The sequence below is a fragment of the Phaenicophaeus curvirostris genome, chromosome 2 (assembly GCF_032191515.1).
Source record: "Phaenicophaeus curvirostris isolate KB17595 chromosome 2, BPBGC_Pcur_1.0, whole genome shotgun sequence".
Lineage (NCBI taxonomy): Eukaryota > Metazoa > Chordata > Aves > Cuculiformes > Cuculidae > Phaenicophaeus > Phaenicophaeus curvirostris.
Window position 1 is genome coordinate 51,201,911 of NC_091393.1, and position 15,667 is coordinate 51,217,577.

A 15,667-nucleotide genomic window follows, 5' to 3' on the forward strand; every position below is an offset into this window, starting at 1 on the left:
AGACAACAGTTGGTACTTGGGCATTTCCTGATGTCATCTGCCCAGCTGACCAGAGGCTGTATCTCTTGGTAGGCATAGATGTTGGGGTTTGTTTGTTTGTTTGTTTGTTTTTCCTGGGCTGCCACATCTACAAGCTACTACTTACAAAGTGCTTTTGTGTCCATGCAGAATCCAAAATGCCAATCTCGCTGTCGATAGCCCTGGTCACCAGTACCACGCTTTAGCAAAGGTCTCTTTCCTGGAGTCATCTGCTTCTTTCTTGACTGCTACAGGAGGTGTTGTTTGAGCTTCCTGTCTCTTGAGAAGAAAGGAAGGATTATTATTTAACTTGTGTTTACTGATTAAAATATATTTACTTTTTATCAATCAGTGTGGAATGGTCTGATGGAAAGTATTTAAATCTGATAGGTTTGGAACCTCGTATGGTGCCAGATAGTTGTCATGTAGTGGCTTCATGTAATATGTAGGGGGATGCAAGTTTAAACATCCTTACAGTTGATCTCTCTCTTCCTTTTGCAAGTGAAATGAAAAGTAAAGAGCAAAATAGAAATGCAGTAAACAGCAGTGTCTGAAAGATCAGTTCGGAAACTCAAGAATCGGTTAAATGTTGGTTGGAATGAGAAAGAATGAGAGAGTTTTGAGCTGTGTCTGCCTTTATCAGCATGTAAGGCCACTCCCTCCAAAGACAGCCTCCAGGTAGCAGATGGGATGGTTGTGCTTCTTTCACCCAGTGTCCTGTCCTATAGGTATGCTGGGAAGCCATGTGTGTGCCACACTGAAATTGCAGAAGTGGTGGAAAAACTAAAAAATACTTATTCAGTGCTAGCGTTGCTCAAAATCAATATTTGTTGTTATGAACTTAGGGGTAAGAATGAAGGTGAAGGTGGGAATGGTGTAATGGACAAGGTCCCCAAAGCTGTTGTATCTGGGACCTTGATAACTCTTGTTGTTTAGCACAAATAGATCAGCTAGACAGAATTACAGTATCTAAACCATTAGAAAACTTTGAAAGGCAAGCATTTGGATTTATGCCAACAGTAGCATGACTGCATTTGGAGGGAATGAAAAGGTATATACTATTTCTCTGAGAAAGCAGGGAGTGTTTCTCTGGTAAGCAGTAGAAACTGTAAGAGTGTGTGCAGAAGTGTGGAAACCCGCCTGACCTAATGCCTAGAGAACTGCCTAGGGATCAGGGCACTTGAGTTCATCCCCTAAGTCCCGTGCTGCTTTGCTGCCTGACCTTGGCCAGCTCACTTTTCCCTGCCTCACTTTACCAACAGACAATCAAGAAACAAATCCTTAATTTCCTTTGAGATTTGTTTTTGAGAAACACAATGAAAGCAGGGAAGCGTTATCATATGGGATGAAATGGCACACATCTAGTGAACGCTGAACTCCCCTCCTCCTATTATTTAGTTTAAATGCATTTAGCTTATAGCAGCGGTTTTCCCATGTTTTCTTTAGAGATGTAAGATAATGACAGCACTTTCTTCCTCCTGAAATATAACTTCTTTTGTAACACACAGTGCCTTGCTTGGAAGGTTGTGTAAAGAATAGTCTTGTTTATGAGGACAGTACAACATGTTAGATCACCTTTCCTTGAACCACATGCTTTATAATTAATGTACAAAGTTACGTCCCCTTTTTTTTTCAACTGGAGCTTGGATAGCAGCATCCTTCGCTGTGGTCTGATTACGGAATTTCCTTATTTTAGTAGGAACTTTATTTACTAATACACTTTACCTGCCTCTCATAAATTATCCTTCAGCTGCTGCAGCAGTGAACTGAGGAGGAAAAGTTGCTTTAAGCAAAAGCTGAAGATGATCTTGGTTGGAGACTTAAGCTGTTTTTCACAATGGGAGTTTGCATCTGGCTTGGTTTGTGTGGTTTTGGTAGGTTGAATGGATGAAGAGGTGACAGAAAGTTCTCGGTGTTCCCTTACCTTCCCTGGAGAGAGGGAGAATTGCCCAACTGAGACAATATCACTTAAACCTTTTTTATTTCCTACAGGTGTGGTAGGGCAGCACTGAGGCTGCTGTGTCTCAGAAGATTGTAGTGCCTGTATCATGGGCATTCTCAGCTGTTACCGTGTTGTGAAGATACATCAATCACAGCCTCATCTAAATTCAGCACTTTAGAACACAGCTGTTACCCTATTCATTAAAAAGGGAAGAAATAAATAACAAAAACAGTCATTCTAACTTCAAAATACTTCTACGTAGTTTTGTTTTCAGATTTGATCTGTCAAAATTGCTTCCCTCTAGTGGTTTTCAAACTGTATTTCTAAATATTAAAAAGTTGGTTCAATGCAGAAGTTTCTGAAGTTTTAAGAAAAACATTTCTTTGAGAGTTCCGTACTTAATCAAATGTGATTTCTTTGGGTGTAATTAACATACAAAGGGCTAGGGACTTTCCAGTCATTGGAAACCCTATCCTAAAGCTCAGTTTAGCACAGACAGCTGCAGAACAAGTCTTAGCTTCTTAGCTAGCTATCCCAGGCATTGTCTAAAGAGCTGCCATTCCTGCCTGGTTGACTGCAAGGCCACTGCTGCAGACAGCCTACCAGTCATGCTAAAATGTGTAAAATTAGTATTTAAACCAGAATAATGACATAACCTTCTGTGCGGTATATAATCCTAATAAGATTAAGTTTTAGCAAAGAAAAACATAAAAGATATAACCTAATAAAATCATAATTTATTCTGAATAAACTATATTATACATGTTTGCTGAATGCATTATTTACGCTTAATGAAATTACACTGTCTTATAAGCAGGATACAATAAGTAGTAAAGGCAGCTTTTCAATACACAGTGCAAGAGAGTAAGGAAGAAGATGGCAATTACAAGAAAATGAGTTTAGTTAAAACAATTTAAAATCAGAAAGATAAAGATAAAAATAGAATAACAATTTCTTTAATACTGCAACAATGAGCTATATGCTTGTTGGAGTGTATTAGCTAAGATCAAAGTAAGATATCCAGACATCTAGAATTCAAAAGTATCCAGAAAATGCCTGTAGTACTTAGAGGAAGAAAGACTAGGTTGACATGGTGCTGGGCAAGAATGAGAAAGATATGAGAAAATTTAGCACTTTCTCAGCGTCTGGTCAAATTTTTGTTTGTATTGGTTTAGTATATTCTGTATTTGTCTATTCCATCTCTTCATCTGATACATGGTAGTGGATTGCACACTGTTAGCAGTTCTGAGCCAGATGGCATACACTCTGTCATGCTGAGATCGTGCTGGAAATGTCATTTATGCAACACAACCAAGATACAGTGGCTCTTTAAAATTAACTTCTCAATTGTTGTCCACTGTGGCAGGATTGTGGGGTTTTTTTTTTGTTGAGGGTATTTTGCCCATGTAAAAAGAATAACTAAATATGCTTTTTTGCTTTTAAAAATTAAAGCATTTCCAAATATTTTTTATAATTTACCAAATTTCAGCATAACTTGTTGTAGGAAAGAATAATATATTTGTCCTTATAGAAGTACTAAAAATATTTTTTAAAAAGCTATTAAAACAATGTTAGCACAGCCACATTACCCCTTCCCGAGCTGTGCTGCATATTTTTGAAAATCATTGTGAGATGGGCAAGAATCGTTTTAAGACAGAACAGTCTTAAAACAGTCTTAACTTAACCCCTCCAGTAAGTGTAATACAGTGAGGGCTCCTCTTTGGTTAAGTGAAGGGAAGATGGAGAGAGAAAGGAAGAGGTGCAAGCAGTGTAGTTATATTATTTAGCAGGTTTTTTTTTTCCTTTCATGTACTGAAAGCGTGAATTTTAATAGATGCTGAAAGGCAGTGCTATAAAAATTACATTTCAGGGGCCCACATCTGTTTTCTAATTTCATACTGAAATTTCTTTGTTTGCAGAAGGAGTTGTTTTTTGTCTGTCCAGACAAAAAAACACATCTCGTGTTCCAGCTGGCAGAATTTTAGAATACACCTCTTCTATATGGAATATGAGGTCTAATTAGCTCACACAGCTTTGTCGCCTTCCCATAGCTCTGTAGTAGGTGCGTAAGCACTTGGACTTCAGTAGTGTAGCACCTATAAAAACTTTTCTGAAGTGTCAAACATGTTTCTTTTCCTTGAATAATAATTCCATAATAGACTTTATTCTTTTGTATATCTATAAAATCTTATTGGTTTAAAGCCCCATCCTTGGTTGCGTTTGGACAATACTGGGAGGCTTTGGAAGGAAAAAAAAAAAGACTACAGGAGATTATGTAGAAAGTAAAGGATGATGTTTAAAGGAGTCCCTTAACTTACATCAGATGATAAGGGATTAGGCATGTTTATAAGCTGATTCATGTCAATATGCTAAATAATGAAAATCAAGTTAAATTTCCTGGTAAGGACTAGACTTCATATTGCAACATCCTGGTTGTAGAAGCCTTCTCCCCACTGGAGGCTGTAAAGAGAGACATGAGTCATTGTTTTGGATGAGGGCAGTGCTAGATATTTATAAGGCTGTCCATCTATGCACTTAGTGAATTTCTAATGGCTCTCCTGGTAGAAATAAGTGTCATATTTTACTAGTGGAGTTTAACTTCTAATTTGTGTAAGTGAAAGAGAAAAGAGGAATAGGAGAAATATGTATCTAGAGATTCTTAACCAACAAACAACTCAAAGTAAAATAGGTAGCATTTGCATTATGAGTTCCTTTGGCTTACTTCCCATATCCCTTACTTTTTTCCTATATGTTGTTTATTTGGTTTCTCAGGCTACTAGCTCTTGATGGGCAGGGGCTGTATTCCTTTTCTGTGTTGAAGTGGCCTATGACATTGTTGAAACCTGGTTTGAAAACAAACTAAAATGACCGTTGTGCTACAGCTGGTGTAGAAGAAAAAGTGATAGAAGGTCTGACTCTATGCCCCAACTTAACATCAGTCAATCAGTCTCCTGGGGTGATGCTGCTCTTTTACCTCTGGCCTTTAAAAGTCGTCTTCCCCATTCCTTGCACAGAAGTAGTGATTCTGAGTAGTACACAATACTTTTTCATGGAGTTTGCATTTCAGCTTTAGTTAACTGTACATTTAGTGATTAGACATATAATTTTATTATTTTAGCATGTATTTTAGTACTTAAAATACTCTTGCTTCTTGCTTTTATTTCTTTATGTCTGTCTTTTCATTTGTCTCAGCTTGTATGTTGAGGTGGGTGAACGATCAGAAGCACAAGTCTTATGAGGAGAAATGGCCTCAAGTTGCACCAGGGAAAGTTTAAACTGGATATTAGGAAATATTCTTCACTGAAACTGTTGGCCAGCATTGGAATAGGTTACCCAGGGAAGTATTGGAGTCACCATACTTGAAGGTATTTAAAAGATGTACCCCTGGCTGCCTTGCTCCTGGGTCAGTCTGGGACAGGCCCTGAATGCTTCCCCACCCCTAACGATTAGCCAAGCCTGCTTGACACCCTGGTGTGAATTAGTCTTCCTATTATATGCCTTACATTTGCAGACTTTTAAGTTTCTTTCTTAAATGCAGTCTTACCTGTGAACAGTGGAAGCTTACATGGCAAGTGAAGTACAGGTACCCAATACATATGTGTACACATGCGCGTGCATTTCATGCACAAACATGGAATTTTTGAATATGTAAAAGTTACTTAATTTTCCATGCTCTTCTGTTGTTTCTTGCTGATTTGGGGAGTGTTACTTCCATGTTTTATTCTGGCAGCACTGGCTACTTGTCAGCCTATTCAGATACCTTATTTCATACAGAGGTACATGGAACAATTTGTAAGTGCTATTAATCTTAAAAATGATAGTTTGAAGACAGGGAATTCAGCATTTTCAGAGGTAGGTAGAGTTAAAAATACCCATGCAGGGCTTGCACAGACTTTACCAGTACTTCTGCCCTGAGCTCTAAGGAATTCTTCTGATTAGGAGATTAAGCTTAGAAGAGGATGAGTCCACGGGCAATGAAATCCTAGATTCAGTGAGTATAATGGGAGTTTTCTGCCTCGGTAAGAGTAGTGGCAGAATTTCCATTGACCTCAGTTGCAGAGAAATTTTGTCTGCACTGTAGAGCCCTACGGCATGGGGAAAGAGGGAGTTTCCATACCCTGAAGAAAGGTTTATAAGGAAGTATATTTTCTGTCTGTCAGACAGAAGAAATCAAAGACTCTAAGAAGTCAAAAGGTGGGAGTGTAGGAGGGTCATTAGCTGCTATTCTGCAGTGAGCACCTTGTGGAAAAGGTGTCCTACTGAAGCAAGTTTTTATTTTCTTGTAGGAGATAGGCATGTACAATTAGTTTATCTTATTCTAATTGTTCATAAGGAACAATCTTCTGTGATATGAAATCTGAATAGATCTCACAGTTTGAGATGGTTTTTGGGCTTCTTGGTTTCCTCTTCTGTTCATAGCTGTTGTCTCCTTGCAGCAACTTAACAAGTATTTTCTCTACTCGCAGTTTTGTATTACTAAAAGCCATGTAGATAGCCATTTCCTTCACTTCTCATTACTGTATTACAGCTTAAGGGTACTGTAGTATCAACTGTTGTAGCAGTGGTCCCTCGAGGCTTCAGTGGAGAAAATGGGGTCAGCAATATTTTCGTATTTTATACCTGTTTTAATGATTTTCTTGTTTTTACATACTCTGCTTACAAGTTTCTGCCTCTATCACTGTTAACAAGGTGTAAGAAAGATGTGGCTGTTTTCTGTTAAATTTGTACTTGTCATTTTCTAAATCACTGTTTTCCTTCAAGCTCTAGTTAGAGGCAAAATTGGAAGATATTTCCTCTGAAGTGCTGTCTTAAATTTCCAGGGGGAAGGAAAAAGTCAACTGTTTGTTTAACGTCTTGGAGATGTTTCATGTATAGATTCGCCACCTACAGATTTTTAAAAGAAGGTCCTTGTTTTGAAAATGTGATCCTAAATCTGAGGTAACACCACGGCACTTTGGAGAATATTTTTTAGAGGGATTTTCTGCTCCCTTGCTCTGAACTTTTTACATGTTTGGCAACATTCACACTGAGGAACATGGACTTTAGAACTTTGTTTCATACCATAAACCATGGTAGCTGCATGCTACACTATTTCTTTGCCAGACCCACAAGGGACATGAATCGTTGCTGATTCTGGCTGTTTAGTGTATGCTGCTGAGCCTCATGCAGCTCTGGTGGTCTTAAGTCTAATCCTAAATGTTGATAGGTGTCAGAAGAGTTTTCTTGCACATTCTGGAAAGGAAAGGAAGTATTAAAGTGAATGTATATACACTATTTGTATGAATAAGCTGGAACTGTTCCTTTCTAAACACTATGTTTTTTTCATTGGCTCTGAATGTTCTCAGTAAATATGTAATTTTCTCTTTCCTATATGAATTTTTATTTGTTAAGTCTTTATGTAGAATAGTTTACTTCATATCTACTCTCTGAAATCTTTGGGTATTTCTTTCCGTTTAGAAGTTTTCAGTTATTCCCAATGATATCATTATATTTTCCCTTGAAGCGTTGTGTTCGTAACAGGATAATGGGGAGACAAGCCGTTTGCGTTGTGATTGATTAGTGGATGTACAATCTCAATTCCCTTGGAAAATGGGCGTGTGATTGTTTGAGTGTGTTGCTTTGGATAGAGACCATTTCAGGGAATCGTAGTTAGAGCCGAAAACATTCCGTTAGTCACTCGTCCAAGCCCTGCCAACGTAATACTGTTCCCTGCAGTACATTATTGAATGTTTTGTCCAATATCAGTTCGGGTGACTCAAGCCATGAGGCTTCCACCACTTCCTCTGAGAAACTATTTCATGGTCTGACGGAGCTCACTGTTAGGAAATATTTCCTGGTACTCAGCCTAAACTTTTTAACACCCAGATTGATCTCATTACTTGTTACATATAATTTTTTTTTGCCAGGCCTGTCTTAAATATTTTTTCTTCTTTGGCATTCACACTCTTGAGTGAATAGTAGATGGTATCATATCTCCTCTTAGGTAAAGCAAATGCATAATTAGTTCTTCTATTCCTTCTCTCCAAACAGGCCATCTGTTTGGTGGAAAACAGGATCGAGCGTGGCAAGGTTTTTTCCTATGAAGTACTTGTTTCAAACAAATAATATTAAAAAGTTCACTAGGAGCTCATGTGATTATGTAGCTCCAAGGAGCCCCAACTTTTATATAAAATGTTTTTCAGAAAATATGCAGGAGATGGTAACTTTTCCAGGCAGCCATTTGAAGTAGTCATACATTTTTCTAGCACAGTATACAGCACTAACACTGGTAGTCTGCCACATTTCATGGCTTTAGGGAATGTTTTGTAATGTTGCTTCTTTTATTTATCAAGAAATTATATGTAGCTACAGCCTGGAGAGGGGAGAGCAGTGGCAGCAGAATTGCAAGCAGATCCAGGAGGCATTTGAACGTCTGTCGTTCACAGCTCTACAGCCAGAATTTACAAGTATTTGGGTTATATAAGGATTGTTGAAGAAAAGAATGTACTTCAATCCATCCAGCCATCACATATCTCTGGATTTCTTTGTAGTAGCCAACATCTATTCAGTATTTTCTTCCTTCCTGTCTCTCTGCCTCCCTCCTTTCCCTACCATATTCTAGACCAGTGTCCCCTAAACTAAAGTGTTTTTTTTAAATTGCTTATTATAGTCTAAATTCTGCAAAGATGTATGCATGCAATAAATTGTATTTTGCAAAATCCACATGTGTGCTTTTCTTACGTATGGTCAGCTGTTTAGTCAGAGACTCCTAGTCAGAGGAACACTAGGATTTACAAATAAGACTTGTAAACTTGTACTCCATGCTTACTTTGAAAGGCATGTAGAATGTATTTTAAGCACACATTTCTGTTTATTGATGAATCACTGTGCAATTTGGGAATCAAGCCTGTGTTTTGTTTATATTTTTACCTGAGATTACCTGATACCTGTGAGTTTGTGACTCGAGCTTCCAGTGTGGGGAGTAAGCAAGCTGCTTGCACTTCCTCTGAACTGTGCTAGAAAGGATGTGCAGGTCCTCAGGCAAGAGCATTCCTGAGCTAACTTACTGCAATTTTACTAAGCTATTAAAGGAAGAAAAATGCAGTGATCAAACTAAGATCAAGTCAAGTTGGAACCAAATCAATGGGTTCAAGTGATTAAACTACCAATTTAATGTAACAGATAATCTTACAATATCGCACACAAGTATGTCAATGCAAGATAGGAAAAGGCAGATAAATGGCAGTCCTCCATTATAAAAAGAAAGATTGATTAACTCCTGCAACTCACTCGGTCTTTCATTCACTACCTGAGATGAAGCACTGATAGATTAGCTGAAGCCCGGGCCATGTGCTACATCTCTAAGAAAGCCTTAGGCACCTTCTTCACCCCTGAGTTGAGTGTTTGGGGTAGGCGGTGTCTCCAAAAGAGACCTCCTGGCACCAGGGAAAGAACCGATTGTCTTCTGTCTTTCCTTTGCAGGTAGCGTTCCTTACTTTTCCACCTCAGGGGTGAATACTATGGCTTTGGGGCCAAGTTTTATGGAGGGGAGCAGGAAGAGGTGGCTGCATTTCAGATCCTTCTGCTTGAATCAATTACAATATATTTCAATTTAGAAGCACAAGAAGCTTTTATGTGGACAAATTTACCCGTATTTAAGGGACTGATGTTTTCCCACTCCCCATGTCTGTTTATTGGCAATATTTCTCACATGCATCTGTGTCTGACCAGCATTGCCCAAGATCTGATCTGCTCTCTGTTCAAGAGTGTGTTACCTTTCCATGCAGGTTATCCAGGCTGTCTTCTTTGGGATCTGTGTCTTGACCGACCTGTCCAGTCTTCTCACTAAAGGAAATGACAGTCAAGAGCAAGAGAGGCAGCTGAAAAAACTCATTTCCCTCCGCGACTGGGTTATGGCTGTTCTAGCTTTCCCCGTTGGCGTGGTAAGTACAATGTTAATCTGTGTATATCTTTGCAAACCAGGTGAGAGGTGTTACTGATTGTTTTCTGTCTGAAAGGCTTTTCCTCCTACCTTTATGCAAAAGACTATGTGGAAAGGGAGAAGTGGTGGAGAATATTTTACTGCTCTCTTGTTTTTCACAGATGTAAGGGAGCACTGGTGTTGCTGAAATTGGTTTTGGTTAATTAAAAAAAAGTACTTTACAATAGGAATTCTGCACAAGTAATTTCAAATGTGAATTGCACGAGCAGCATCTTGAGAGTCAATCTGGACCTTTTCTGCACCACGTGTCATCGTCAGTAGTAGTAAAAGTGCTGACTGTGACATGTTTCACACAGTAGCGACCTGACTGGAATTTGGTCTGTAAGCCGTTTTGTCATGGGCAAGAAGGGAAGCAAAAGTCCATGTTGATCCCTGTTAATCAACTGGGGATTCAGAGATGACAGAAGAAATGAGGTAGGAAAAGGAGTTTGTCAATAATATAATAAAGCACGCAGAAGGTCTGGAAAAAATGTTTTTACGTGCCTTTTTTCAGAATAAAACTATTCTTTGCATCAAGTCTTGCTGTACTAGGGCATTGCACATTGCTTTCAATAGCAAAAGGTGCCGAGTGTCTTTAGGGACCTCTTACCACTAATAAGCTGAAAAACCAGAATTTCATGGGGTTTTGTATGGAAGTATGATCTCTGCCAGTCTAGTTCTAAGTTTGCATTACATTAAAATAGACGTGTGAGCCTTTCTTTAAACTATTGCTTTCATTGTAATTTAGGATTAATCTTTAATTCTAGTTTTTTATTTCAGTATACAGTAGTTAAAACTAAATTTGCTAGAATTTGCTAGAAACAAGTTCTGTTTCACAGGAGGACTACTAGAAAACTATGAGGTCTCGAAAGTTTTTTAGAAAAGCTGGTCACTTACTGTCCATTAACAGCAGTTAACATAACATATCAATCTGTCATTTATAATTTGGTATATTCAGAAATGCTTGATTACAGTGTGATTTCACCGTTTATGTAGGATTTCACAATAAATTACGAAATACAGAATAGTTTTGCAAAGTTAGAAAATCTGAAGCATATATGAAACTCTGTGCAGGTGTTTCTTTCATAAAAACCCAGCTCATAGCCTTCCCTCACTGTACTTGCTGGCCTGCCTATTAGGAGCTGCCACAATTCGTGTTGGAGTATCAGACTACAGTTCTCCAGCCACAGTGGAAGAAACTGGATCAACTCATAGTTTTTAAAATCTGTGAATAAAAAGGCCTGCAATTTTATGGGTGTGAGGATATATATGTTACATTTGTATTTTACGGGACATTAGGAATTAGAAGAAGTTGTGGTTGTGATTGGCAACACATGCTTTTCCTACTGTGTCAATAGTAGAAGTGAAGAACAACAACGTGATGTTATTTGTCTTTTTTTAAGTGCCTTTTTCAACCTAGAAGTGCAAGCCTTACACGCATCAAATCACACCCCTCCTTGGCTCTCTTATGCCACTCAGGATTCAGGGATTCTCTCCTGCCGCTGTTTTAGCTCTATACTGTTGTCTGTGTGCTCCTCCACCCCTGAAATGTTCCTGAACTGGAAACTTTTCAAGATCTTTGAGAATTTCAGCTTCACTTTGTCTTGGCAATTCTGTGCATTTCTTTCGTGCGTTGTTTCTCTTCCACAGGTAAGTGTGGAATCCCAGCTAGCCATTGCCTACACTAGTAGTACTGTTGTAAGATTTCAGAGTCATAGAATCATAGAATAGTTTGGATTGGAAGAGACCTTAAAGATCCTCTAGTTGCAACCCCCCTGCCAGGGGACACCTCCCACCAGATCAGGCTGCCCAAGGCCCCATCCAGCCTGGTCTTGAACACCTCGAGGGATGGGGCAGCCACAGCTTCCCTGGGCAACCTGTGCCAGTGTCTCACCACTCTTATGGGGAAGAAATTCCTCCTTATGTCTAGTCTAAACCTGCCCCTCTCCAGTTTATACCCATTGGCCCTGTCCTATCACTACAAGCCTTCGTAAACATCAGTTTACAAAGAATTTGTCAGTTAGCATTCCTGGAGACATGTAGCAACTTTCTCAGGGGTTTCATACAGAAACAACTTGTGTCTTAAACAAAACAGAAAATAGTAAAAAATGACCATGCTCATTGGTCAGATGCTCTCTATGTCCAAAGGTGGGCTCTCTGAGGTGAGGAGGAGCAACTGCTTACCACATATTATTTCACTTTACTTTTACAAAGAAAGCATCAAGGGATTGTTTTCATTATTGTTTCTTCTCCTGGCGACAGCAGCACTTCATAACTTAGCACCGGTCTCTGCTCGTTCCTGAAACATGATCCTCTCCAGCAATGTCCACCATACCACAGCTACAACTGGCCAAAGAAAGGGACCACCAGCCACTGGGAGATCTCCTTCGGTGTGGTTATTGATAGGAAAAGTTCAGGGCCTGAACATAGCAAACATCTAATGCTGGCTTTGTTCTATAAAGAGCTATTTATAAGTAAGAAAATATCCAGTGAAATTTTGATATGTTGGAGGTACTTGTTGGAAGGAAATTATTAAACCTCAGGGTGTCTGCAGAAAAGAATTTCAAGTTCCCTCATTTCCTATTTTTTCTCAACAGCTTCCTCACTCAAAAAAAGAAAAAAAAAAAGAACTTTCTTTCTTTGAGACACACCCACCCGCCTCTCCATGGAGCCTCTCAGTGGTTTCCAGTAGCAATGTAGAGGAACCTTCACACATAAGAACTGGACAGATGTGAATAAAATCCTTGTTGGGTTTCTAACGTAACAGCAGTGGTCATGCTTAAGTACTTGACATATACCATAACATCTAAATTGTTTTTATTGCTTAGTGTTTTACAGAGAGCATGTTTAGGGAATAATACAAATACTAGGGGAACGTTTTAAAGCCCACTAACTGTAGTTTTTCAAGACCAATTCAGCACAACTTTTTCTGTTATTTCCTGCTTACTGAAACCCTTGAGATGATGTGCTCTGAAAAACAGATGGGAAAAGAGGTTTCCACTCCCAAGTCAAACAATGATGTGTGAAAAAAAAATGTAGCAAAATGAAATATTTCATTTTTAGTACTTCCTAAAAAAGTATTAGATACAAACCACCTGGGAAGTCTGGCCACCAATCTCTTCCCACCTACAAAAGGAGGGGAAAGAACCAGCCCAACGGTAAACAGTCTCCTTGGGTGGCTTTGCAACAAATCAAATCTTGCAGCAAATCGCATTTCTCTGGTTTTGTTATGCATTGTGTATCTTTAGGAGCTCAGATAAAACTCAGTTGCCAACCTACCATTTTGTTTAGAAGCATTAAGAAATAAACATGAACATCTTTGAAGGACATAATGACTATTGTGTACCTATTGTTGCTCTTTTTAATTCAACTTAAGATAATGAAATCAGAAATCAATAGACCAATTTTCTATGCAGTAAAATCTTATTCCATGAAGTCTCTGGACAACACTTGGGGTACTATTCAAATGCCTAAGATCAAGAAGCATTCTCTGAAGAAAAATGTTTGTGTATACATTTTAGAATTTTATTACCAATTCTCATCTATACTGGCTACAATTATGCCCCCTGTATCAGTGTAAAGGACATTTATGTTGGGGATAATTTACACTGATAAAGTGTGACGCATGCTTAAAAGTTGGAGACTACACCAGTGTTGCACCCTTACTTTCTTCTATTTGACATAGATTAGGAAGCTACCAAATTTCTGTTGTTAATTAGTGTTTTGTGTAAGCTATATATGGTTTGATCAACATGTTTCTTGTAATTTCTACCAAACAAGGAAGAAGAGATAAAATCGGAAGTTCTGGTGTTTCAAGACTGTGTTTAACAGAAATAGGAGGAATAAAGACAGTTAATGTTGTTACATATACGGAGAAATTGTTGCCTATAAAATCACAGTCTCTACCACTGATATCTTATATGATGTAGCTTTAATAGCTCCTTTTAGGTCTGAGTCTAAACTGGCTAGAATGAGCTCATGTTCTTTATATTGTACTTTTATGTTTTTAAAGACCTGTGATATGAAAGAGAGAAAGCCAGGCATGCTTTTTTTATTTCTTGTTTCTCTGTACTGGTACAGTCAAAAGGAAAGCTGATCACCCTTTTTCTGTAGATCATCAGTAATGCTGATCTGTGATCTTGTCGCAAGAAAGGACGTGCAGGCTTTTGCTGTAGTCTCCTACTTACCTCTTTATTTGACCAGACCTGAAAATACTTCCATAACTGACTTAGCATGCTGAATGATTTGTATTCTAGATTTTGCTCTTATCTGTGGTGGCATAGTGGCTGGTGATGGGAACATGAGTGAACAATGGTACAAATGGCTCTTGAATTCTGTTCTCTGAGTAGAGTCTTCCCTGATTTTCAGTTCCCACTCCTTGTGATTTCCTCTATTGTCCCTTTTGAAATTTATTTGATGTGATGCAGTGTTAGCACTCAGTTCCACCTAAAGCCAGTACCATGCCAAGTCGTGCTTCCTGTGGCCTGCCTTCAGTAACACTTTGCTTCTATATGTTATGCCCTTAACTCCCAAAGAGGCTCGCAAACAATGTATTTATACTCCCAGTTAACAACAAATGTCTTGGGAGACACTCGGAAAGCTTACCTTTAACTGTACTGAGAAGAAATTTTGTCAGGGTCAAAAGGTTGGTTGTTTTTTTTTCTCCTTTGTTGTGAGACCATCCAGGAAATGAGTGAACTAAACTGTGCAGCCTGTCCAAAACCAAAAACACATACTGCAGGAAAATAAAGTTCCACTGAGTTTGCTCTTCGTTTGCATAACATTTCTTGATTGGGCTCACATAAACCAGCAAATTATGCAGTTCTTTTTGCTGGCTTTCCTAGTTTCTCTTTGCTTCCGTTTGTGGTGTTTTGATAGAGCCATTTGTTTTCCCTTTTGAATCAGCAACTGGTTCCCAACTTGTCCTTTAAAATTTTCCCCTTGCCAGCGCCACATGCTCTTATGCACTCTGAAGCTTCAGAGACAGAGGACAATAACTCTAGGAGTATCTCCTTAAATGGGAAAACAGGGTTTAGTTTTCAGCCTTATTTTCTTCCTGCTGCTGTGTATTTGTTTAGCAATACTTTAGATGCCTGTGACAAGTGAGCTACTCTACTTTCGAACAGTTTCCAACACCTACTTGCAAATTAAAGGTTCCTTTTGGTCTGTAAGGACCCTAGATAGAGTAAGTGGCAAATGAGGAACTCTTACTGATCTTTAATGTGTTGCTTTACCTTAAGTTTAACCAAGAAATCACGGTTTGTAGAAAGCTGCCAATCTTAGGAGACTCCTGAACAAAGAAGTATAAAAGCAGTTTCTGGTGCCTGTTTTCTTCTTCCTTGAATTCCAAGACTCGAGGTTTTCTAAAGAGGAAGTGGAAGGGGTGACATTTGTGCCATTTTGCCTTAGGAACCAAGGAAAATAGAAGTATTTGGCTCACTGAAAGATGTTTGCTGCATATGAGAAGCCTGTTCAGCCTGGCTTATGAGGGTAGTACCGTGACCATCTCCACAATAGTGATAAATTGTGCCACAAGGAAGGCAGCATGAGCACCAGGCCTGCAATTCTGATTGAGACTTATATAGGCAGTGTAAAGAAGCAGCTCCATTTTATCATGGTCTGGTGCTGCATGACCATGTATGTTATTGGCAAAGCCCAGTCCAAATAAAAGTCTACGAGTGCCAAATTGTAAGCATAGTAGACTTGATTTAAAAGTAGCAGACCAACAGTTGCTTATTATTCAAAAT

The 15,667-nt window shown here is 38.8% G+C and overlaps 1 protein-coding gene across 2 annotated transcripts in view; it reads left to right on the forward strand.

Moving 5' to 3' along the window:
* AIG1 (androgen induced 1) overlaps positions 1 to 15,667 on the forward strand; it is a 125,966-nt gene that overhangs the window by 26,173 nt on the left and 84,126 nt on the right. For both annotated transcript variants that reach the window (XM_069852027.1, XM_069852026.1), the window contains exon 2: positions 9,727 to 9,882. In XM_069852027.1, coding sequence (XP_069708128.1) covers positions 9,727 to 9,882 — 156 coding nt within the window. The remainder of the gene's footprint in view (positions 1 to 9,726; positions 9,883 to 15,667) is intronic.